General features: G+C 31.9%; 1 protein-coding gene across 3 annotated transcripts in view; it reads left to right on the top strand.

Annotated features, from left to right (window-relative positions):
- Positions 1 to 1875: 1875 nt before the first annotated feature.
- LOC111086592 (transcriptional protein SWT1-like) overlaps positions 1876 to 27156 on the top strand; it is a 37914-nt gene continuing 12633 nt past the window's right edge. Inside the window, exons 1-4 of one of the 3 annotated variants that reach the window (XM_022390028.1) lie at positions 1876 to 2412; positions 3260 to 3350; positions 3533 to 3595; positions 4682 to 4770. In XM_022390028.1, the coding sequence (XP_022245736.1) occupies positions 3337 to 3350; positions 3533 to 3595; positions 4682 to 4770 (166 nt within the window). In that variant the 5' untranslated portion in view covers positions 1876 to 2412; positions 3260 to 3336. Of the gene's footprint in view, positions 2413 to 2924; positions 3351 to 3532; positions 3596 to 4681; positions 4771 to 27156 lie in introns of those variants that run through there. The other 2 variants (XM_022390029.1, XM_022390027.1) reach the window with 2 other exon arrangements.

Raw genomic sequence — 27156 nt, forward strand, 5'->3', positions numbered from 1 at the left:
ATTCTACGGCTCTAGTTTTGTTTCTTTGTATTCTACAGTACTTGATTCTACGGCTCTAGTTTTGTTTCTTTGTATTCTACAGTACTTGATTCTACAGCTCTAGTTTTTCTTTGTATTCTACAGTACTTGATTCTATGGCTCTAGTTTTGTTTCTTTGTATTCTACAGTACTTGATTCTACGACTAGTTTTATTTCTTTGTATTCTACAGTACTTGATTCTACGGCTCTAGTTTTGTTTCTTTGTATTCTACAGTACTTGATTCTATGGCTCTAGTTCTGTTTCTTTGTATTCTACAGTACTTGATTCTACAGCTCTAGTTTTGTTTCTTTGTATTCTACAGTACTTGATTCTACGGCTCTAGTTTTGTTTCTTTGTATTCTACAGTACTTGATTCTACGACTAGTTTTATTTCTTTATATTCTACAGTACTTGTTTCTATGGCTCTAATTTTGTTTCTTTGTATTCTACAGTACTTGATTCTACAGCTCTAGTTTTGTTTCTTTGTATTCTACAGTACTTGATTCTACGACTAGTTTTGTTTCTTTGTATTCTACAGTACTTGATTCTACGGCTCTAGTTTTGTTTCTTTGTATTCTACAGTACTTGATTCTACGACTAGTTTTGTTTCTTTGTATTCTACAGTACTTGATTCTACAGCTCTAGTTTTGTTTCTTTGTATTCTACAGTACTTGATTCTATGGCTCTAGTTTTGTTTCTTTGTATTCTACAGTACTTGACAAGAGCCGTTACAAATTCATCCAAGCTAGTTGTTAACTTTCCCATGGGAACAATGTTGGTACTCTGAGTGAAACTAACTATTCAGAACATAACATTATACAATTTGTCCTTTGATAGATGAAAACCTTGACTTTCAATAGTAGGAATATTTACTAACTTAGTGAATACGATGATCGACTATTTATTGTTCATGAGTGACGAACTAGAATAGATAATCCATTTACTGAGGAGAAACAGATGATTTTTCACAGGATACAGTGCACCTGAAAATATTCATAGTTTGTGCCCCAAACATGATCAGGATTGTTCTGAAAGCACCTAATTTAAAAAATTTGTTGGGGGGCTCATGGCTCTTCCTGAATCATCAGCCAGATTTATTCGTACTACGTGCTCATAGCCTGTCTGTGGAATTTCAGTTTTTTGTTTTTTTCCTGTTGACATCCCTGTATATTGTTCATGTGTTAGTTTAACAATAGTTTGATATATTGTTCAGGAGTTTGTTTGACAGTAGTTTGATTATATAGTTGTTGGATTAGTTTAACAACAGTTGGATATACTGTTCATAGATTAGTTTAACAATGATTTAATATAGTTTTCATGGGTTAGTTTGATATATTGTTCATGGAATAGTTTAATAATAGTTTGATATATTGTTCATGGGTTAATTTGATAATAATTTGAGATATATTGTTCATGGGTTAATTTGATAATAATTTGTGATATATTGTTCATGGGTTAGTTTAATAATAGTTTGAGATATATTGTTCATGAGTTAGTTTGATGTATTATTCATGAGTTTGATAATAGATTGATATATTGTTCCTGAGTTTCATATTGTTGGTAAGTAACTCTAACTATGGTTTGATATGTTGTTGATGAAAAACCAAACTAAATATATATATGTCATTTATGATAAAATCCATTTTTAATTAGATCATTCATTTACAACATACACTTCTTATAATTTTTATAGTGTAAACATCTTAATTATAAGACTACCAATATAGAACATAAAAAAATGAAACTTCAGTCTTAAGAACAAATATCATAGAATACAAAGAAACAAAACTAGAGCCATAGAATCAAGTACTGTAGAATACAAAGAAACAAAACTAGAGCCATATAATGCCCATAATAATAATATTGTATTGTAACAATGCCACTAGCACCTTTTGTTGATGCCCATAATAATAATATTGTATTGTAACAATGCCACTAGCACCTTTTGTTGATGCCCATAATAATAATATTGTATTGTAACAATGGCACTATCACATTTTGTTGATGTCCATAAGAATTATATTATATTGTAATCTTAAGAAATTCATTGTATTGTAACAATGCCACTAGCACCTTTTGTTGATGCCCATAAAAATGATATTGTATTGTAACCTTAAGAAATTCATTGTATTGTAAAGTTAAACTAGTCCATTTGCTGATATAGCCCATAGGAAGTCATTTTTTCTGATAGTGTCAGAAGAAGTTTTACTGAAATACGGTATAGTATACCACTATTTTTAGTTGCTTAGCACTTAAAGCAGAAATATGTATAAAAATTTTAATGATTAGCTCCAGCTGTAGAAATAAAAGCTAGTGAACTGTATAAATGTTGGATGTTTGCTGTTTTAGCAATCAGAACAGCTGAAAATGAAGCATCTGAAATTCTTAAGAAGGTAATGCTTACAGTTTGTGATAAGAAATATAATTTGGTTAAAGTTGATGTTCATGTTTTTTATATTTATTGTGTTTTTGAAATCTTGTACTCGCTAATTTTGTTATAGGAGGTGGAGGCAAGTAGCTAATGTATCTTTATAAAACCATGCTGGGCTGCATATTTTTGTGTTTACAACCCTCTTAGTTAGCCCATTATGTATTTCAAGTCAAAGGTGTGTAAAAATAGAATTTTAGATGTATGTTTTGTTTCTACAAGTTACTACTCACATGAACTTTCATTTGTCATGTGGGCTGGAGATGATGGTAGTATATTGATATTTTATATGAAAATTGTAATGTTATGGTTAAGTACCAAAAGATAGTAAAGCCATCCTGGGCAGTCTAACTGGTGAATTCCAGTACTGAAAGAAGTGCAGTGACTTGTGATAGGCTTAGGATAGATTTAAAGTACTGTATTTACACACCTCTTATTTCAAATTTATAATAAGATAGATGTTAGAAATATAAAATTCTGTAGTTTGGTATGATTTTTATCATGAAGACTTGGTTTCATTCCTTCAATGTTTAAGATCATGAATATTTGGTTCCACCCCATTAGTATTTAACACCATATTATGACTTTTGTTTATATTTTAAACCAAAAGAAAAAAGGACAAATCAATTATAAACCTGAAGATGTAGTGTTAATCTCAGAATAAATTACACTGTACCCGTTTTGTTGTAATTGTTCAAAGTTGAAATCCATCAACATTACTCTTTTTTAAATACTTTTTATTATCTTTAATGAGATATTGAGTATTGTTTCTCAACTTCATATAATTAATTTCTTATTCATGAATTATGGAGAATGTAGACAAAGTGGTCAGAGAAGCAGAGGGTCTTCTGAAACAGGTTTTGATTCTAGTTTTGATTTCTAGACTGAAATGAAAGAGTCATGGTAAGTATAAATTCTTCTATATCTGCTTACTGAGTCATTGAAAGTAAACATAAAGATTAATGTTGTTTTTCTCCATTTAATAGCAGCCTTAAAAGATATAGACTATTAAAAGTACTAGTGTACTACATTTAGTGGCCTGTAGTGCATTTATTTGATTAAGATTTAATTATTTTTGTTTTTAGGCAAGAAACTGAAATTCATCCTATGCCCTGGACATTAATCCAAATCTTGAAGTACATTCAAAGGTAATGTTTTTCAAGTGTTTTTTATCTGTATCAAAAATATTTTACTAAAGATAAGGCAAAGAGAAAATGTTTAAGAAATATACCTGGTTCTTTTGTTGCTTTGATCAGTAATAGTTTAAGGTGTTTCTATCCTTAATTTTTACACATCTTTAATTTTAAATACACAGTGGACTGATTACAAGAGATGTAAAATCTGCACTCCAGATATGTTGATTTATCATTAAAATTATATTTTGAAAATAAGAATTAAAAAATACCTTAATAGCATAATGAGGAAATTAATTTTTTCTCACAGTGTATCTTTTACTAATATATATATATATATGTATATATGATTATGGATTTTAAGAAATGATTTGTTTTTGATGTCTTTCATTTTTTAATGGTTCTCTCAGCAAGAAACATTAAAGTGAGAATGTTTGCATTCTGTAATTTTGAAATCTTATTTATAAATTTCCACTGATATAACAAGTAGAATTATTGACTGTGCTGTGAAAAATTATACTGAAATTTCTTGCATAGGTTTGAACTTTTCTTTCAGATATTTAATATGGTTGTTTCATAATAGAGCTTACTTCACTAATTGGTTGTCTTAGTATTTTATATGACCTACTTCAGTTATGATACCAATCTAGTTATTATAATTTTCAATTGTTGTCTTAGTCTTTTATATGACCTATTTCAGTTATAATACCAGTCTAGTTAGTGCTAATTATTTACTGTTGTTAGTCTTTAATATATTTCAGTTATAATACCAGTCTAGTCGATAATTATTTACTGTTATGTTGGTCTTTAATATGATATATTTCAGTTATAACACCAGTCTAGTTAGTGCTAATTATTTACTGTTGTTAGTCTTTAATATATTTCAGTTATAACACCAGTCTAGTTATTGCTAATTATTTACTGTTGTTAGTCTTTAATATATTTCAGCTATAACACCAGTCTAGTTATTGATAATTATTTACTGTTGTTAGTTTTTAATATATATCGGTTATAATACCAGTCTAGTTTATAATTATTTACTGTTGTGTTAGTCTGTTTATGATATATTTCAATTGTAACACTAGTTTGGTTTTATTGCAGCCATTGGAACACTGTTTTTGGCTTTATATTTACCCGAGATGTCAAGAGTATTATTGACAAACTAGTGAATGAATTGAAAGACTCTCAAGGTATCCGTTTTAGACTCATGCTATAATTACTTTTCTCATTTAACCTTTTGTTTTTCTCTCGCTTCAGGTTTTCCCAAGGATTCTAGGTTGTTAATAAAGTTGCTTAATTTTGTTAGAATGATTAAACTCCTGAAGACCACATCAGTTGAATTTTTAATCTTTGATATCATTAACATGAGTCACAGTTTTGTAATCTTTGTTGTGATTAATTAATTTTAATCATCCATGAAACCAGCATAAAATTCTTTCTGTAACATTTGTTACAGAAAATTTTTTTATGACATTCCTTTTTTCTTTTAATGTTTTTTTTTCATGTGTTTTCCAACAACTCATCACGTTTCCCTAGTTAAAAATAAAGTTGTGATCTGTTGAATAAAACTTAATGTATGTTGATAAACTTTTCTTAGTGCTGATTGATGTGACGTATGTCACCAGCAATGCTAATATACAAGTACATTTTGTTTTTTAAATTCTTGTCTCCTTTCAAGAGGCTACTTATTTTTGTAATTGTGTGGTCATAGAGAATATCTGTTGATGATTAAAAATTTTCTAAAAAGTTTCGTGCTTCTGCATTAATATCAGCTGTACCAAAATAAAAACAGAGGTAGTAGTGACCAGTATATTTTTTATGGAAATTTTAACAATGTTTCATATATGTTTGTGGGCTAGTTTAACGGTATTTTGGTTGTATTGCTCATGGGTTAGTTTAATAGTAATTTGATATATATTGTTTATGGGTTAGTTTGACAGTAGTTTTGTATTGCTGATGAGTTTAATAATAGTTTAATATATTGTATATGGGTTAATTTGATATATATTTCATAGGTTAGTTTAACAATAGTCTGATATAACCGACCTCATAACCACCAAAAAGAAAAATCAAAATAAACCTCAATTACTCTTTCTAGAATTACTTCAAATTGTAACATGAAACTACATTTGTTTATCCTAAGTAGCTCTAAGTTTGTAATAGTATACAACTATTTATAAATAAATTTTATTGTTTTATTGCCCTTGGAACTGTATCTAACTGCTATCCATGCCATTATAAGTCGTAAATTACTTTGGGAACATGCAGTTCATGTTATGCTAGCGAATTACATTACCCACAAGCTGCTCGTGTGTGCCTTGTGAAACATTTTTATTATAATATTATTATTATTATTTATTTTACCTAATCTCATCTTAACAAACCTAAAAGTATTCCTATTTTAACATTTTAGTTAGTTTTATAATAAAACAAAAAGAATCAACATGAAAAACAAGAAATAAAATACTTAACCAATCTTTTTTTTTTTATGTTGGTTTTTATGTTATAGATAGTAATGCACTTAATACTTTTTATTTCATTAAATAACGCACCAAAGAATATAGACTAATATCATGTAAAAAGTAGACAAATTCACTTACCTGTCAACATTTTCCTGGCTTTCTAACAATGCGATCAACAAAGGTTAAGAAACATAAACTTTAACAATCAGCTAATCACAGAATTCATTCAAAGTATTTTATAAAAACACATACTGTGTCAGTGAAATATCATCATAGGAACAAGTTTAAATTACCACAAGGAGACATGAAAAAGCATAATACCAACAGTTTTCCACAACTTTAGAGAATTCTACAGGTGTAGGTAAAACAAAAATAAAAAAGCACCAAAAACCTTTTCAGGTTACCACCAAAATGAGATGAAATTAAAATGTGATAAATCAGAAAAATGAACTATAATACAGAACATATTTATAGTTTGATCTACAACACATTTGGAAAGTTTGGACTTGTATTACATACTTGTCTTTATAATTGCTGGGACTGAAAAATCAACTTTGAAAGTCTTTTCAAAGGAGCCTCTGGTATGTGCCTGAATACTGTTGACCAATGCTTTACGGAGAAGGTTTTTATCATTACACAGCAGCACCACCTGTTGTTTAGAAACTGAGAAAAGAAAACTTTATAACAAAAACATAGGTATTTCAAAATGTTTTAATTCCATATGAAGCATTAGATACTCTATGAATTAAATTTTGCTTTTAGTATTATTAGATGTTAACATTTTCCTGTGCTGAAAATGTATTTCCAATTGATTCTTATGCCACTAACATAACAGCTTTTCTTGACTTATACTGCCCTCTATATGTGCAAATTTTCACTTGCCACTATGAGAGGAGATAAGATATCTTATTGGAAGTTAACATTTTTCTACACTGAAAATGTATTTCAAGGGCTTTCAAAAGTTGGACCTTTCTTCTACAGGGGCAAACTGAAAGAAGAAAGGTTCACGTTTCGAAAGCACTCAGGTTATAGGGTTTCTATTCATTTCTATCAAGACTTCTTGAACCTACATGTTTTTCTAACATCATGAATGTATTTCCAATACATTCTTACCTCTCACACTTCCCACTCTTCCTCCCCACTTCCAGTGTCTTTTCATGTTGCCACATGCTCATGTGCATGCTATCATGCAGCTACCTCACATGAAAACATGTGAGGGTAGGTGGGAGTATCAAGGCGGAATGGAAGATTTTTTCTCTTCCAGTTCCCATGTCCAAGGTGAATGGTAGAGGATTTTCTTCCTTCCATGGCCCAGGTATTCCTGTCACGGTACTGTTAGTATTGGTTGAGGTTGAATTCTTCCACTTGCAGCCCACTGCACCCTAGTCACTCTACACTAGGGGGTCCCCTTATTTAATTTATGGGGTTCCTCCTTTGATTCACCCTTATTGTAACATCATTTTCATGTATATCTGGCTCAGAAGTGGTGTAAACTCCCATGGATGTGTCTTACATACTCTTTATTCACATATCACAAGAGTTTCTTTTGGGAGTCATTTAGGTCATGTTACACTGGTTCTTCCACCAGGTCATTGTGGGATTCTAGCTATTATATGTTCCTAAATGTGTTGCATGTATTATAGTACACTACAGTGCAACTTGTGTTCCATAGTGTGTTGTGTGTGTTACAGTACTGTGCAACCTGTGTTCCTAAATGTGTTGCATGTATTATAGTACAGTACAGTGCAACTTGTGTTCCATAGTGTGTTGTGTGTGTTACAGTACTGTGCAACCTGTGTTCCTAAATGTGTTTTAGTACAGTACATGCAGTTTATGTTTTTAAGTGTGTTGCATGTGTTATAGTACAGTGAAACTCATGTTCCCAAGTGTTGTGTGTGTTACAGTACTGTACAACTTCTGTTCCCAAGTGTGCTGTGTGTGTTATAGTACAGTGATGTCTGTGTTCCCCCAGTGTGTTGCACATGTTTTAGTACAGCACAGTCTGTGTTCCCAAATGTTTGCAGGTGTTATAGTACAGTACAATACAACTTGTGTTCCTAAGTTTGTCACATGTGTTATAGTAAAGTACAACCTCTGTTCTTAAGAGTGTTGCATGTGTTATAGTATAGTACAGTAGCACCTGTAAGAAATGGCTGTTTTGATTTAATTCTATAAAGTGTGAACATTGGTAAATAGAAGAGAGTTTATCATGTGTGTCATATGTTCACTGACCTAGCATGAGTTTGTGAAGTAGTTTAGTATAAAAGTCTTTTTTTAGTGTCCAGGCTGGGAAAGTCAAAAGAAAGCTGTCAAGGCCATCAAGTATATTTATGTCATGCTACGTAAGAAACATCCACGGTTCAGAGGACAGACCTTAAAAGAGGTAAGGTCTTCAAAAATAATAGTTATTTTTCTTTTTAGGCTAATTCTTTAATTCTAATCAGGACTTACACATGTTGATTGCACAGAATATGTAAACTTCAAAGGTTTTAAAGAAAGTTCAAGAAGAAAATTTTTGAAAGATATTTGAGGATTTACTATTTGGTCTTATATTTACTTGCTTTCAAAAGTCAGTTTGTTGTATGTAAACTCTTAAAATAAACATTTGCCCAAATGATGAGTATTATTGAATAACGGTTTCCACATGATAAAATCCTGAGTTTTGCTACTTGGAGTTATGACAACTCAACTAACTTTACAATAGAAAATGTTATATGTGGTAGCATTATGTGTTTTGAGTTGTGGAATCCAATTTACCAATACTAGTTTTTTTCTACATGTACACTGCAAATATAAGTGATTTTTAAAGTAGGTTTTGAAAAATAAAATGTGGAAATCAGTGATGATAAAGGAAAATGTGGAAAAAAATTTAAACTTCAAACTGGGGTTACTTTTGGCTATTACAGAAAATAAAGTTGTTTGATTATAATTATTGTATGGATAATTCATTCAAGTAAGACATTCTTTACGCTAACTAATATTGTGGGAGAAACAATTAAAAAGAAATTGAATTGTCTGTTAAATTGTAAATGTTTGTTTCATTTTTCAGTTTGTTGAGTGTTTGTTTACCATGAGTTACAGTACAGTACAGTATAATGCTTGGCAAATTTATTAAGTTAGTTTAGTGTTTTAGTTGATGTAGCTATTATGAAAATTAAAAGTTGTTAAAATACATGTAGGCACAGCAGCCTGTTCCTTGTGATAATGATGATAAAATTCTACAGTGTTGCCTTCAGCTTTGTGAAAAAGGTATGAAAATGTCTTAAGAATTTTTTAAATAATGATACAGTTTATAAAGAGTGAGCTTGCTTAAGTCATCTACTTTCTTTCAACAATAGTTAGATTTTCACTCTGAATTTATCTCTCTCTCTTCAGATAGCTGTTCAAAATTTTTTTTCTGTTTTGTTATATTTTAAACCTCTGCTTCAGAGAATCAAAATTAAACAGTGCTCATAGTTTTTATTAAATGTTACAAAATAGTTTTGTCTTCAAAACCAGTATTTTATAAAACCATTAAAAATAAACTATAATGTTAATACAAGATTCTTATATTAAACAATTAATATTCCTGGCTTACTTGTGAATATAAGAAAGATACCTCCAATTCTAAAGACTTTATGTATCAGCTTTATTGTATGATAATGAATAGTAAAGCCACAGCAACAATTGTAAACATCTTTAATGAATGTTTCAGAATTACACACATTCCACCTTCAGCAAACCTATGAAAGTAACAAATTGAACAATCTTTACCATAATTGCTAATATAGAAATACAATAAATAGTGTTAGGAAATTATAAAGCATTCAATATAAAAAAAGGTGAGAAAGAGCTATTTGAATAAAGCAAAAAGGAATGAGTTTGAATTTCTATTGAAGCTTGGATTTTCATTCATAATATGTAAACTTTCTTTTATCAACAGATCGTGATCAGTACATCAATAAGTTAGAATGAAAATTCATCTAATGAAATGGGGTATTATGACATTTCATTATGAAAATATATATAGGAGAGTTAGATGGAGTTTGAAGTTTAAGTCCAGTTCTAATAGAAAGTCCCATGTGTTCCAAGGTGTGTATTTGTAAATAGTGAGAAGTCTTGCTTATGTAGGTGGCTTTACAGAAAAGTCCAATTAGTGGCGAGTGTTGTCTGACCAAGTATACTTGTTCTTAAACCTGCCCAACGTTGAGATGGAATGTTCCTCAAGACATGCTCATAGGTTTTCATTGTAGTACACTCATAGACTAACATGAGTGAAGCAGAAAGGGATTGCTTGCCCATATCAGTCATTCCTTGGTTTGGTTGTATCAGGAATGGTTTATTTTCAAAATAAGGTTAAGGGTTTGAGATCACCGGATGCACTGTCTCCAGTACTGCATTCCTCTAGACTCTCTAATGCATTCAACCCCCCCTCCTTCCAGTGGAGTGCAGGAGCCCTTACCACTTACTAGCTCCTAGCCACTGGGGTGGTGGACCATGGAAACTTCCTCCTGAGTGTGTTCAATTCTACTTGGTTGAGAATAGGACAGTTGTGTTCTGTCAGTGTAGATGGTATATAGGCACTCATCCTACTGTGGACTGGGTGATTTCTGATACAAAGCAGTTCACACCTCCAGCTGGGCACCCTCCTTCCTACCGTTGCCCAGATGTCAGTTCCCAGGGGGTACTGGTGTTGGTTGGAGCTGGACCAGCCACATAAGTCTTCACATGTGAGTGATCCAGGCACCCTCCTTCTACTGCAGACTGGATGATTCATTCCTAATGCTTCCTGGTTCTGGACTGGAGTTGAACTGCCACATTGCTGTCTGCCTTTCTACTGTCATCTGGATGTTGGTTCCCAGAAGTACTGGTGTTGGTTGTGTTGGACTTAAAAACATGATGATGTGGGTCCTTACAGTGCAACCTGTGTTCCTTAGTGTGTTGTGTGTGTTACAGTACTGTGCAACCTGCAAGTACTCTATCTAGATGGACGACAAGGTATATTAAATTAGAGTTATACAAAAACATGTAGTCTGTTTCTCTTCTCGTCACTTTTGGGTGTAAGTGAGCTTCCAAAAATAATTTTCAAAAAAACGTTAGGTTCTATTTGTTTATTGTACTTCTAACACCTAAAACTAAGAAAAAAAAACAAGTGGATGTACATTCTCTTTGTGATCTGATCTAATGATCTAGGAATAAGAAACAACAACAGTAGCTTAACTAGGGTTCCAATTAAGAACCCTGGGACAACAGGGTTTTGTTGCTCCCTCTCTTCATTAAAACTTTTTCGTGTTTCAGAATGTTTTCTCTCAATTCCAATATTCAAAATTTCAGTTTGTTTATTTATTATATTTAGCGCAAAACTATATAATAGGCTCTGTACTCTCTGTCCACCATAGAGAATCGAATCCCGATTTTTTGTGTTGTAAATCTGGTAACTTACCGCTGACACACTGGAGGACCAAAATTTCAAATATGAATTTTGATGGACTCTGAGGCAACTGACCTGTCTAATGTTACGCCACTGTCCTTTTCCAGATATAATATAATATTTAACAAACTTACCCTTATTCCCATCTAGTGGCAGGAAAGGCAATCAACTAGCGTTGTAACTTTATGTCGGGCAAACATAAATTGATATTTAATTTTGAAGTGTTTCAGACCTCCTGTTTCGTCGCGAAAACGTATCCAGTTCGGGTGAGTAATTTATTTAAGATAAGGATGTATATTGTTGAATGTATTTAGTATTTCTTGAAATACTGAAGGAGGTTGTCTGTGCAATTGGCCGTCAACTGAAACTGGATACTGCACGTGTTGGGCTGATAGTGATAGTTATATTTAATAATTTATACACAACATTAACACCAGTGACAGTTAGTGTTGTTGTACAGTGTAGCTACCTACACTTTCGCTCTAGTACTAGTAGTGTCAGTGGTTACTGATGTTTATTTAAATCTTAAGTGCTTGTGGAATAGGTAGCTACAACAACACTCACTCAATCACTGTGAATGGTTACCGATGTTTATTGAACTTAGTAGATGGAAGAAAGAAGACGGTATGAAAGAGTAGTATTAATGTCACAAGTGGGGTATCTTTGGGCTCAGTGTTACTGTTACTGTAATTTGTAAATTCAAATGAGCAAAGGTCCTAACACTTACATAGATGAAGGAATGGTCAATAAATTTCTTAAGTTTGCTGATGATATTAAGGTCTTGAGTGTTGCTGGTTGTAAGGAAGATGGTTCTACTGTACAAAAGGCTTTAGATTATTTGGTGAGTTTGGCAAATAAATGGCAGATGGCTTTAATTATAATAAATTGATGGTAATACATGTGGGTTATCATGATTTGAATTATAAATATAATTTTGGTTGGAATTACCTAAACAGTGTCATGAAAGAAAAGGATCTTGGTGTTCTGATTGATCAGTCTCTCAGGCTGTCTAAACAGTGTACTGTTGCTTGTGGTAGAGCAAATAAGATTTTAGGTTGTATCTACAGAAATACTGAATACAAATCAAAAGAGGTTATAATTTCATTGTATGGGTCACTGGTTTGTCCAAATTTGGAATATTGGGTTCAGTTTTGGGCTACTTACCTTAGGAAGGTCTTTGAATTGTTGGAAAGAGTTCAGAGGAGGGCTACTAGTATGGAAAGGTTGTCATATGAGAACAGAATGAGATCTCTGTAGTTGTTTTCTCTTGAAAAAAAAGAGGAGATGGAGGGGATTTGTTCAAGGTATTTAAGATGGTTAAGGGAATTTATAGTTTCAGTTCATCATCTTTTTTTCATACTTAATGGTAGGACTTTGGGATGTACATTTTGACAGGGTAGGAGTCATCTACAGCTAAGACTATTTTTTAAAAGTGATGTTGTCCTTTGTAATGGGTTGTCTTCAGATGTAGTGAATGCAGTAAATTTAAAGGAGTTTAAGGGAAGGCTTGATAAATATTTGAATGATAAGGGTTGACTTTGAATGTGTTTTTTTAAAGTTTAGTGTAATGGATGGGATAGCTTAAGTGGACCAACAGATCCCATGTTATCCTTAAATTTTAAGTTTACATTTATTGGGAAGGGTTCAGAGGAGGGCTACTAGGATGATTCGAGGGATAAAAAGGTTATTTTATGGGGGTAAGTTAAGATCTGTTAACTTATTTTCACTTGAGAATAGAAATGTTAGGAGTTATCTTATTGAAATTTACCAGATTAATGGAGGGATTGATTGAATAAAAGCTTCCAATTTTTTTGCACTATATTCTGAAGACACTAGGATCAGAGGACACAAGTTTAAGATCTGGAAAAGACAGGTTAGGCTCCATTTATTTAGGACAATTTCATTTTTCTAAGAGGATGATTGGGTTATGAAATGACTTGTCATTGGCACTAGTGAAGGTCAATACTTTACAAGAGCTTAAGACAGTATTGGATAATTTCCTGAGAAATAGGGGTGAGTTTAAATGTTTACTTTCTCAAGGGTGGGCGTACAAGGACTAAACCTTGAAGGACTAAATGGTCTCTTGTTGTCCATATGTTGTGTCATGTTGTCACTGCCACTTTAAAGATAGTTTTGTTTGTTTTAAGACTTTTTGTTTTTTTGAAATAGTGTATTTTCACTGTTGTATTACATAAATTTATTAATAGAAGTTAGTAAGGTTACTTGTATAGAAAAGTTTGTGCTGATCATGATACACTGAATTACTATGTTTTATGTGGGTAGTGTTTTTATGTTCTTATGTTGGTGATGGAAAGGAAGGATTAAGACCAGAGAACAAAAAATCAAATGATTTACATCTTGGTAATAAAATGTCATGAGTATCCATTGAAATCTACATGTAGACAAGGGATTAGGAGATAAAGATTATTAGTAATAGAATTTTTAAAGATTATAAGATAAGGCAGACAGAGATTTTCACAATCGTGTTATTGTTTTTTTACTTTTACTGAATGACTGATGGTTAATTATAGAGCTTCAGCAGATATGGCTGAACAAAAGAAGTCAAGAAAGCCAAGTCTTCCTTATGGATGGATGGAATACCCTTCAAAGTCACATCCAGATAGAATATATTACTTTAATATTCACACAGGAGTTTCATCATGGACATGTCCTCAGCTGATACCTAATGCAGACTCGAGCCACTCCACAACTGCAGTAAGTCATGTGTGCAACACACATTCTCACATGATACAAAGTTACAAAAAATAGTAACTCACGTGATACTAAGTTACTAAACATCATGACTCAAATGATACTAAGTTACTAAATATTGCGACTCACATGATACAAAGTTACAAAACATTGTGACTCACAGAATACAAAGTTACTAAAAATTGTGATTCGCATGATACTAAGTTACTAAACATTGGAACTCACATGATACTAAGTTACTAAATATTGCGACTCACATGATACAATGTTACAAAACATTGTGACTCACAGAATACAAAGTTACTAAAAATTGTGATTCGCATGATACTAAGTTACTAAACATTGGAACTCACATGATACTAAGTTACATGTACAGAAATGATACATTTTTTTTTTTAACTACATACAGATTTAATTTCTCTCTATTTATGTTTTAAAAATCAACATTTATATACTATAAAGGATTGATTAGTATACAAAAGCCAGGTAATTTTTAATTATAGGAACATTGTTACAACATATAAAAAGTTTAGAATTGCATAAATAATGTATTTTAGGATTCATTGAAATAAGATCTGGTGCGACACACAAAAACTACACTTAATACTTGTATATTTGTTTTATTCAGAGGTTAGCTGTGTCAGAAATGTTTCTATGATTAGAAAAATTTATGTATTTGATTAATAGATTACCTAAGAGTTTTTGGTTCTAATATAACAAGTTTTGTAAAATAAGTAAATAACCAAGATTTATGATCTGATGAAGAGCCATAGTTCAAAACAACAACAACAAATTCTTGGCAGTTATTTAGGTGAAAAATTGTTTGCATCACGATACTTGTAATGCAAACTATTTGATATCTGGGGTAATAATGCTTGGAGATGGCTTGAATGGGTAATGAAGAAAAACTTTAATATAAGTTTAACATAACAGCAAATGTTCGACGTTTCAACAAGGTTTTGAAACCTTTTTGGGGTGTTTGAAGATTATTAAATCCTCCTTCTCCCCACACCAGGAAGAGTTGTGGATATATCATGGAATGAAGTTAAACTATGAAGTTTTGGTGAGAGGTTGTGTCAAGAAGAGGCAAAAAAAAGGCAAAGCAAAAGCCAGGCAAGTCCAGCAGTAAGAATGTCAGAGGAGAAGTCAGCGACAAACTGCTCTAACAAATGGGCCTGGCAGGGATTTACAAATCCAGTGCCAAAGATTTTGGTATGTGTGTGGGGAAATGAGAGTACCTTGAGAAAACCCATTTTCAATGATTGGGACCAAATAGAAACCTGAGCAGTGTCCAGATAAAGTGCAGTCTTGAGTTAATGTTCATCAATCTGAAAAATACTGGAAGAAATGTGGATGATAAGATATAATTTTCTCACTTTTAGTATTGTTTGTGGTTGTTGTAGTGCATGAAGTTATATGGGGATACATATTTTCTTTAGGTGTGTGGGGTTGCAGCTATGGAAAGGAAGAATGAAGACTTAGTTCAAAATATTATCTTACATAAATACAAATGTATACAGCGTGGTGATTCTGTAACCTATACCTATTGTGGGCAGATAGAAATGCCCCCCAGTGGCACCGCAGTATGTCTGCAGACTTACAATGCTAAAACATGGTTTCGATACCCATGGGAGGTAGAGCACAGATAGCCCATTGTGTAGCTTTGTGCTTAACTACAAATACAAACACAATTTGTAACCTATTCTTTAATTTCTAATATAACAAATTCCACTTTTAAATTAAGGTAAAAGAATTTGAAATTCATACATTAAAAGAAATATAAAAAAAATATAATTTGGATCTTTACAAACAGACTTAAGTCTTATGATTTGTGTTACCAAAAAGCTCATGAAAAAGGTTTCCCATTGTTTTAATTAATGGTTTTAAAATTTGCTTTTGCATATATTCAGCTTTTAACATGAGTTTATGTAGTAACAGAATTTTTCAAATATTTTAACCTAATTTTTATTTTTATGACTGTTAGTAAAATGGTGTGGCTTTTATAAATTTCTAATGGCTAATATAGATTTGATATCTTGACTTGGCTATGCTTATATTACAATATTGTTTTATAGAGATTTTTTTTCCAGGTGAATTAGTGAAATTAAGGTTAAAATTAAGGCCAAGAGATTAAATTATAGAAAAAATGATTTTTCATTGTCATGTTAGAAACAGTTATTGTTTTAGGTTGATATTAAGTTTCTACATTTACACTTGATACTTATTTTATTCGCAAAGTCTGTCTTTTAACAGGAATGTGGAGAAAGAAAGCAGAAGCAAGTTAAGAGATATAACCAGTCTCCACTTATAGTAGGAGTACAACAACCTAGTTTTACACCACCATCAGCCTCTAGCTTACTGTCATCAGTTTCCATGACTATAAAACCTGAAAGTGAATGTCTAGTTTCTAGTTCAAGTGAAATTCAGCGCAAACTTTCATCTACCATTAAAGATTACGAAACTTCTCAAAGTAGAAAGAAAAAACTCACAAGGCATTTGTCTGATAATATCTTAGAATTGGGGTGTGTGAATCCAGTAATGGTGTCATCTCAGAAATGGAATAAACAGTGTTATAAAGAACATTTTGACACAGAACAGAAACATCTAGAGAGAAATATTTTAAAATACAAGAAACTAAACAACAGTTCAATAGGAAGATCACCATCAGATGTTGTTAAACGAGGTTAGGTTCAAGGATTTGTGTTTGACCAGACAGAGATAACTTACCAATATGTTATTCTATTTTTACCATCAATTTTTTCATTTATGTGTATACTAAAACATCATGAAACATTTCCTGTATAAATCTTATCTGATAAAGAAGGCAAAGTACAAGTTTACATCTATTTTGAACTTTTAAATGTATCCATGTTTTGTGTTTCATCTATATGAATGTTTTTCTAGAAAATCACTAATCTACTGTTATTTTTTTATCACCATGCCCTTTCATTTGTGTATTTTGTCTGTAGGAAAAGGTTTAAAGCTACAATAAACTGTCTGAGTCTTATGCAGATTTTTGTATTTTTTTACAGTTCTTTCATTGAAGCTTATTTTATTTTGTTACTGATGTGAATATAGTTTAGTTTTAATTTTCAAAGCTAGGTTATTCATCAAGAGATTTTTTGAAATGCTAATATTTTAATTCTGCTGGAAATACAGGAATTTTTAAAGATGATCAAATGGATTCTATATTTCAAATAAAAAGTACCTTGATACTATTTATATTTAAAGAAGCATCATTGAATAATTCAGCCATTTTATTCTTTTAATAACATAGAAAAGAAAACATCAGTTGAAGTAATGGAAGCTGAATCTGCAGCCAATGATATTGTATTTTCTGACTCAGATTTGTCTTTAGTAAGTGAAATTAATTAGACTTCAAACTTTATACACAGCTTTTTAGTCAAAAGAAAAACATGTTTGAAGAATTGCAAAAACATACTGAGTTTTGTCAGTTTTAGTCAAGAAAAAAGTTCCTGACTAGCAAGATAATCCTTTAGCATAGTTGGTAATGTGCTTGCTTAGCATGCAAGAGGTCCACATACAAATAATACAAAAATAAGATCTTTACAGAAGTGATGGCACCCATCTAGTGGATGTCTCGTGCCTGAGAATGACTTTTCTTTGGGTTAGCCATTTAGCTAGTGTGTAGTTCCTTTTTGTGTGTATAATTGTTCATCATCTAACTACATGCTTTTCTCAGTTTATATTCAAACAGTTGTTTCTTTTGTGTATTTACCTTTTAAAACAGTTAATATTTATGCTTGAAATAAATTAAAAGGTGACTAGTAAGCATATGCATAGGAGGCGAGGGGTCAAGGGGTAATTGCCACAAATTCTGGCCCAAATAGTTTTTTGGGCAAAAATCACCAAAAATATTTGAGCAAAACTTGCAAAATGATTGTCTTTTTCAGAAAATATATCACCTACACGTGACATTTTCACTTGCACCTTTTTAAGCCTTTAGCGCCATATGGTTCTGCATGGAAGTTATTGGAACCTTTTTTTTAAGCGACCTTAAACTTTATAGTACACAATTTTAAGGTCAATTTTATATTTTTGGGTAAAATTTACTTGCCCCCCAAATCAAGCCCCTACGCCTATGCTAGTAAGAAACAAACTATTTTTCTATATGTTGATAAGCATTCCTTTTTTTTTTTTTTTTTTTTATACCTGTACAGCGAAAGATGTGTTTAGTGATATGAAGAAAATGTGTAATGAAGCTATAGCTTTGTGTGTTTTTGCTGCATGTGACAAAATAGTTTGACTTAGGCTTCTAATTAATGATTAATTTATCTCCAAATTACTAAGATAGTTTTGTTGAGCTATTGAATTAGCTCTCGTTGGTTTTGACTTGACAGCTCAGCATGTACTGATTATAACAGAAAAACTTAAGTGACTGCATTATGTCCAAAACTTGGCTAATTAGAAAGAAATGTGAAATCTGCAAAATATGATGTTTTTTTCAAAGAAGTATATTATATTTTAAACTGCAGTTGATGTAAATATCAAATTTGAAACAAAAGGAAAAATTAATTCCTAGTTTGTGACTTTGCCTGTCACAACCAAAAATTTTCAAACTTATCCCGAGTATAACGTTTAGTTTTTTAAGTATGGTTCAGATTGAACTGTACACTGAGCAAAAGCTTTTCTGTCAGATGTAGTAAAATATTAATTTTTTTTATTAGATTACATTTAATAAATAAAAAACTAAATTATGATTAATCTTTCTGCTGTGTTTGTTTTCATTTAAATCATTTTGTGGTCATTTGAAGAAAAGATTAGCTTCATTGAACATATGCTTCTTTTTCAGTGTAAATGAAAAATTGTAAAAATAATATGATCTTTTGACTATAACTTATAATACTTTTTTAATCAGCTAAACGAAGACACACCACCCTTAGAAATCATCCAGGAAGCCATGGAAGTCGATAACATGTATGTGGTGAGTGATAAGGTAAGGGCATTGATGGGATTTGTGAAATATCAACAACAAATTTATTAAGTTTGAGTTAACTGTTTCCTTCAATAGTCTCTGATAATTATTCAATGTATTGTGGATTTTTAAGTATAAATCAGGTAGGCTTACCTCTTAACTCTTGGAAACCTTTCCTTGTTTAGCCTCTCTCATGCTGTCAGCAAACATGTGACTAAAATTCTGAATGTCCTTAACAAAATGCAGAGCAAGCATCATCTTACCCAGAATTCTATGCTTTCTCATTTTTCATGTAAATTACTGTGCATTCATCAAGAGAACCTACTTAATTATCCTGAAGGGCCTTATTCTTAAATCAAGCCTTCATATTTAAATTTGAACTGTGAGAGAAAGTGACCATTGTGTCTCACCTGTACTGTTACCTACCTTATCTGATCCTGACTTCCATTTGGAGGAACATTATTATTATGTTCACTCAGCACTTTTCACTGTTATCTTTCTTGTGTTGAATCTTTGAGGAGGGCTGAGGAAAGGTTGTATTTAATATACAATGTGTTATGATATTGATTCAGCCACATTGATGAATTTACTGGTTCAGCTGATTCCTCTTATCTATTGTGATGTGTCTGAACACCTCAGAAGTGAATTTGAGGTAACATCGTACCAAATCTACCATTTGGCAATGTTGTTGGTAGCACCCTATAGAAGATAGGCCATCGTGTGGATGAACCTAAGTACATTCTTCATATTTTATTTTGGTCACATTGCTCACTCTATAGCTTTAGAACTCCATTTTCTTCTAGTTGTGATTCTACAGCCAGGTGGGCTTCCACTAGAGAGTTCATGTGTATTTTCTCTGTTACCTGCTTAGTTTGCATGTGGGCTCACACATATGATGTGCATGGTAACTTAAGTATAAATATACCACCCAACACCCCTTTTCCTAACTATAGGGCACCTGGGGTTTGTCTGTCATTTGATTACAAAACTGTTATCATGGTCTGTCCTTTATACTAGTATGAGATTTTGCATTTGAATGGATTCACCTTTTGGAATTCTTGCTTGTTATGTATACCTCTGTGATTGTCCATGATAAATTGTACTTTCTGTACTCATGCTTCATGATAGGATAATGCCCTCTGGAAATGGATAAAGAATGCCTTCTGGTTGCTGATGATGCCTTGTGAGATACCTTTCCCACCTCTGTGTGCACATTTTTGAATGGCATTCAAGATAATTGAGATGAGACGTCTGTTCTCCATATGATGTCTAATAGCTCCAACCTGGATGGGGAATATCTAGCATTTTTATTTGTTTTTACATTTTATTTTTTAACCTTATTTAATGTTCCATTGTACTGTCCTAGAGTTGTTGAGCCTACTTTGATCTGCCTGGATTTCTTTGAATCTCTCTGGATGTCCACGGACTACGCTGGTTCCATGATGTTGGTGGCCTTATCAGATGGAGATGAAGGTGGGCCTTGGCCATAGGAGCATGTTTAATCATTAGTTAATAATGGTCTTCTCCTCCTGAGAATCTTGTACTACAGATACAGGACAATGCACTGCATACCTGTTATACCACCATCTCTGTCCACATCCCTTTTAAATATTTTTTCTAACGTGTTTAGGATGATGAGGTACTCTGCTAGGAAGAATCCCTTCTGGCTTAGTTTTGTCCATATTATTTTGAGGTAGATCCTATACATGTTTTTTTCCACTGACATTTAGTCTGGTTCTGGATTCTTCTCAATCTCTGTTTGATTGCTTCCTTTGATTTTCATGGTTTATGTTTTTTTTTCCTGCCTATGAATTCCAATTATGGTGACCCAGTGTTCCTTATGACATTCTAGCTCCTTCTTCCATCACACTGTGGGTATTCTGGCTTTTAGTATTTTAGAGGTAAGTCTTCTTTATTTTTATCTTAATTCTAAAAAATGTAAAATATACATTTAACCATATCTTTCATCTGTCTTTAATAACTTTTTAAAGCATTTTTTGTTGTTTCTAAGAAGCTAGTAAACTTTGAGGTCAGTTTCCACATACACAATGGTATTGGTATAATATGATGCTGGAACACAGTTCTGAAATAATATGCAATGTAGAAGATTAAAAGTGGATTATTTTAAGTCTTTTAATGCAATGAATGAAACAATATCTCCAGAAAAATATAAGACCAAGTTGTTTCTTGAATGTTTTTTAGTTTTAATAACGAAAACATAGTAAATAATATTGATAAAAAATTACATTTGTTAGAAAATATGGATTATTTTTCAGTCTCTTGAAAGAAGATATAGTTAAGTATGAAATGAGGTGCTTTAAGGTGTTTCTATGAGATACTCACGAAGAGATAGTGACAATTTTTTGCTTGTTGATAACATGGTTATGAATATTCAGATCAATAGTTAGAAATTATTTAGAATAAGAAACATTGCTGCAAGATAACACTTTTCCAGTAGCTTGTTATGCATCGTTTTCATGCAAATTTAAATTGGATTTCACAGATCTAAAATAGCAATTAAAAACCACATTCATGCAGTGTTTCAATTTTGTCTTATAACTTTTGTTTGTTTTATACAAGAAATTTGAATTATCACAAGCATGGATCTAAAATATCATATTTAAGAATTTGAAATAAAAAGTGTGGTGCTTCCTGAAAGTTTCTGTCAGCTGACTAGTTATGTTTACTAAGGGCAGGAAACACAGGACACTTGTTGGTTCTTGGAAATTCGTGTTGGCTGACTAGTTATGTCTACTAAGAGTAGGCAACACAGGACACTTGATGCTTCCTGAAAGTTCCTGTCAGCTGACTATTTATGTTTACTAAGGGCAGGCAACACAGGACACTCGATGCTTCCTGGAAGTTCCTGTCAGCTGACTATTTATGTTTACTAAGGGCAGGCAACACAGGACACTTGATGCTTCCTGGAAATTCCTGTCAGATGACTAGTTATGTCTACTAAGGGTAGGCAACTTGGGACACATGATTATTCTTGGAAATTCGTGTTGGCTGACTAGTTATGGCTACTAAGGATAGGCAACTCCGGACACTTGATGCTTCCTGGAAGTTCCTGTCAGCTGACTATTTATGTCTACTAAGGGTAGGCATCTCAGGACACTTGATGCTTCCTGGAAGTTCCTGTCAGCTGACAGGTAGGCAACTTAGGATTTTCTTCTTTTCTTTTTGCCAATGTTTCTAACTAGCTTAAGTTAAAGTAACTGACTATCATTTGTCAGTGGCCAAAAAATGTATAAAGTTTCGGTTCAATTGAAAGCATCATTAGTGTTTAAAAATGTAATAATTAGTTAAAAGTAGAAAAATAAAATATTCTATATTCTGAGGAAAGTTGTTGAATTAAAAGTTTCACAGTAAAAGTTTTTTTTAAATAGTTACATCTGCTTGGTTTAGGATTTCTACAAAACTTTAATAATTCAAATTTGTACACAGTGTTTTACAGTCTGTAAAGAACATTATATGATTAAAGAGTTGTTGAATCTATTATTTATTGATTTCAGGGCTGCTACATCATTGTGGATACCAGCATTCTTATATCTGATCTGAAATTTTTGGATCAGCTCAAAGACCAAACTTTGCAAGGTAAGTGCCTCAAGTGTTGATATATTCACTATATGTTTGTTTTATAAATATATTTATATCAAGTTCCTTATGTTTGAAAACATTGTTTTGTGTTAAGTGTTTGTAGCACCTTTGAGGCTTGTGTCTATTTGTGAACATGTTAATTTTATTTTTCAACCAGGCTGTGGACCAACAAACTTAGTAATTCCATGGGTTGTGATAGCAGAACTTGATAGTTTAAAAAGAAATAGGTTTCTCTCTCGTAGTGTAAGTACAAAATCTCTACCTTTTTAAGTTAGTGTTGTACTATTGTGTGATGAAGCATTTTGTTTCAACTTCCCCACCATATGCTTTTGTTGAATTTAACTTTTATTATTAATTTGTTTCAGTGTTATGTTTAAAAAAAGCTAATTTTTTTTACAAATTGCATTTAATCTCAGTTTTCTAGCACATATAAAATTAAACAGCTTTAGTAACACAGTATGGTACTGGGTTCTCAATCAGAAAAAAAAAACTTTTTAAGTACAAACAATGCCTGAGAGCTTTCCAGGGAGTTTTGTTGACTCTTGATTCTATAGTTACACTGGAGTCATCGATGGTGGTATACCTGTAATAGGTTATTAAGAAAGGTTGATTACCAGCAGTTCTACCTACAAACAGAAATAGTAAAACTTTCTCCCATTGATCAGCCAGTTTACTGCTCCCTTACATAGTCAAACAACTATTACTTATATCTGTATGTGTGAGTCACAAAGATATATGTATAAATACTTTTTCTATAGTTACCATTATGAAGTAGGCTTTCTATCAAATAAACACACATCTTTTGTTCCTTAGGGAGTGAAATATTACTGAGTAGCACCTGTGTTCCTAAATGTGTTGCATGTATTATAGTACAGTACAGTGCAACTTGTGTTCCTTAGTGTGTTGTGTGTGTTACAGTACTGTGCAACCTGTGTTCCTAAATGTGTTGCATGTATTATAGTACAGTTTTTGCTAACTCAAAGTGAAATTAATTAAACCTTCAGTGAAACTGAAATAATGAAATTAACTTGATACTAATAACAATAAGTCGTTATTCAATGTCCAGACCTACTGAATTATATAACTATATAAGACTAATTGTAATACTAATAACACTACAACGGTAGGCTTCTAAATTCTAGTTGAAGTTATAGTACTTCTAAATTCTAGCCTAAGCTACAATTTACAGTATCAGCTTCTCAAATTTAAACAAGGTTATTCAGAGCATATATTCCCACTTTTTCTTAAAATCAAATACCTTAACTTGGGCAAAAAACACACAGGCTACAAGAAATACGTGTAACTGATATAAACTTATCAAATGCTACATTCTTAAACTTAAACTTTAAAGCAAACAAATATTAAGTCAATTGTACTAGCAACAACACAAAACGTTTAAGGATGTATAAATCGTACTCACTATTTAGTTTGTTTATTGTTCCTCACGTTACCTAGTGTAGAAAACAAAAACTTACATTTATCTCCACGATTTAAAATAATTTAATTTTCATCTGAAACCAGTGGAAACAGTGAAAGAATAAAGTTTGTAAATTCATAGTAAATTCATCGCCAGTATCTCTTACAATTTTTAATGCCAATATTCCCTGCTGTATTTCAAAGAAAAATGTAAGTGCTTACAGCATGGCCCATGTATTCAAGTGATGGTCTTGCATGCAAGGTAATGCATTTTGGTTATGAAAATTTCAATCACATATTTAATATAGATGGAAACCCACTCAACTGCATGACTGACAAAAAGAATCTTAGCACAATGGTGGTGAAGTCACCCAAGTCATTAAAGTAGTACTGTTTTGGTGGTAGTAAATCCAATAGAATTTCAGGGTGTATTAATAGATATATTATTTATAAATGAAAAGAGGTAATTATTTCTATCCAAATTACTAGTAAGGCCTCACTTGGAATACTGTGTACACTATTGATCTCCTCATGTAAGAAAGGATACTGAATTACTGAAAAGGGTTCAGAGGAGGAGTACTAAAATTATTCCAGAGATTAAAGGATTATATTATTTATTTTCTGTTGACAAAAGAAAAATAAGAGGTGATGTTTACAAGACTATCTGAAGAATGGATAGGATAAAGACCTCTAATTTCTTTGTGTTTTATTCTGAAGATATTAGGATGAAAGAACATTTGTTTAACATTTCCTATAGGCAGGCTAGGTTCCAGTTAAGACCATTTTATTTTTCTAACAGTGTAACTGACATATTAAATGAGTTGTCATTGGTAAAATTTGAGGCTGGCACTTTATACAAACTTAATATGGGTATCAATGACTTCCTTAAAAGTAAGGGGTACATTTGAATTTTTAATTTTCCCAAGGGTGGATAAGCAAGGACAGTTTTGAAGGCTCAAATAGTCCCTTGCTGTGACACTGTCCACAGTTTATGTTACGACTGGACAACCAACATAACACTTTGATCAGCATAAATACGAACTTAATTTTACAATAAAAGATTTCCATTGGAGAAAATAATATTTAATGATACTATACAAATTGTAAGAAAAGATAATTAATACAACTAACAGTTGTGACAATCATGTATGTTCAGACTGATCTAAAGTTGAACAGTAATAGTCTCCTATCTGAACTTCATCATGTAATAATAATATTAGAAAAAAATCATGCATCATACCTGTTGTTTGTAATTTATTTCAGAAACCAGTTGGCCAACAACACTACTTGAGCTTTTTATACTAAGTTTGGAAAACTGCCACAAAGGTACCTGTGCTTCCTTATTTTTGTTACTGAAATAAGCATACTTTTCACCACTTTTTTTGGTCCCTTTGCATTCAGGAAACTTGATAATAAAAATCCTGGATTTAAAAAATTATATAATTGTTATAATTGACTAGTAATAACATTAAAAAACTACATTTTGCATGCTATACTGTTTCTGACTTGTTCACACCAATGGTTCCCAACCTTTTTTCCCCTAATGAAGACTAGCTAATCCTGATATTAAAATTTCAGAGAGCACTTTGCATAGTAACAACTTTTTAAAGTACTTTTAATTACATTGGAAAATAATACACTTAAGTAACTATATTAAAAACAACAACATTTTTTCCAATCATCTTTAGAACCAGCTGAAATCTCCCTGTGGATTAGTGGTTTGGAACAACTGGTTTAGGCTACCAACTTTTAAGAGAATGATTTGGATATCTTAATTTGTACTCATGAATAACTTCTGGTTAGAATGTACTGATTCATCAGTTGAGGGACATTGCTGTTACTTAAATGTTTTGGCCATAATACCAACAAATAATGAGATTTCACTGTTTTAGAATATTAGTTAACCTTAAATCCATATAATAAGCTAACAATGTAATATTATCATAATAATAATAAATATAAATAAATATATTGTATATATTAAACATTTTAAGCAATACTGTCAAATAAAGCTAACATTAAAGAAAGCATAATACTGAAACTTATGAAACTAGTCATTTACTTCATGCACTATTGCAAACATCCTGTACCTTGAGAAGTATGACACCAGGTTGTACTAAACATTAGAAAATATTTCAATTGATCTCAATTAACACTAACAGCACAAACTACAATAAAAACAGGAAAAATCATTACATAAGTTTATTACTAAAAACAGTTTTGTTGAATACAGAAGGATATGAATAAAAATATTGTACTTTCAATTTGATTGCTTTTAAATACTGAACTAGATCACTACATCAAAATGATCAACACCCTACTCTTCTTGTTTATGCACTGATAAAAGTTTAACATATAATTATAAAACAAGGTCAAGAGGAAGTAAACCTATTAACCTTTTTTTTTTTCTAAAGGCATTTAAAAACTCTTTATTTAATTTCTGTAGTGCATATTGGTGTATAGAAGATATTTTAATACTAGAAATAAACGACCTTATAACACCATGCTACGTTTTAGTGGAATGTTCCTGAAGAAACTGTAAAGCAAAACACTAAGTGTCCAATTAAACTAAAAAACCAGAAAAAAAAATTGGTGTTATAAAATCGTTTATTTCAAGTACATGTATTTAAAAATTCTTACCAGTCAACATCCTCCCCATTGTCGTCCTTACAACTGAGTGCATTCGATGTTGATAAAAAAATCAATAATAAAAATATCGTCAACATGTTAGAAAACCTGGCCCATGTATCCAAGGTGATGGTCTTACATTCAGTTTTATCCCTACACAGTCTGACCCATGTAATGCTCTTACATACAGTTTTATCCCTAAATCATGTAGGGTTAAACCTGCATGTAAGACCATCACCTGGATACATGGACCAGGCTGTGTAGGGATAAAACTGTATGTAGGAGCATTACATGGGTCAGACTGTGTAGGGATAAAATTGAATGTAAGACCATCACCTGGATACATGGGCCAGATCATGTAGGGTTAAAACTGCATGTAAGACCATCACCTGGATACATGGACCGGGCTGTG

The sequence above is a fragment of the Limulus polyphemus genome, unplaced genomic scaffold (assembly GCF_000517525.1).
Source record: "Limulus polyphemus unplaced genomic scaffold, Limulus_polyphemus-2.1.2 Scaffold1230, whole genome shotgun sequence".
Taxonomy (NCBI): Eukaryota; Metazoa; Arthropoda; class Merostomata; order Xiphosura; family Limulidae; genus Limulus; species Limulus polyphemus.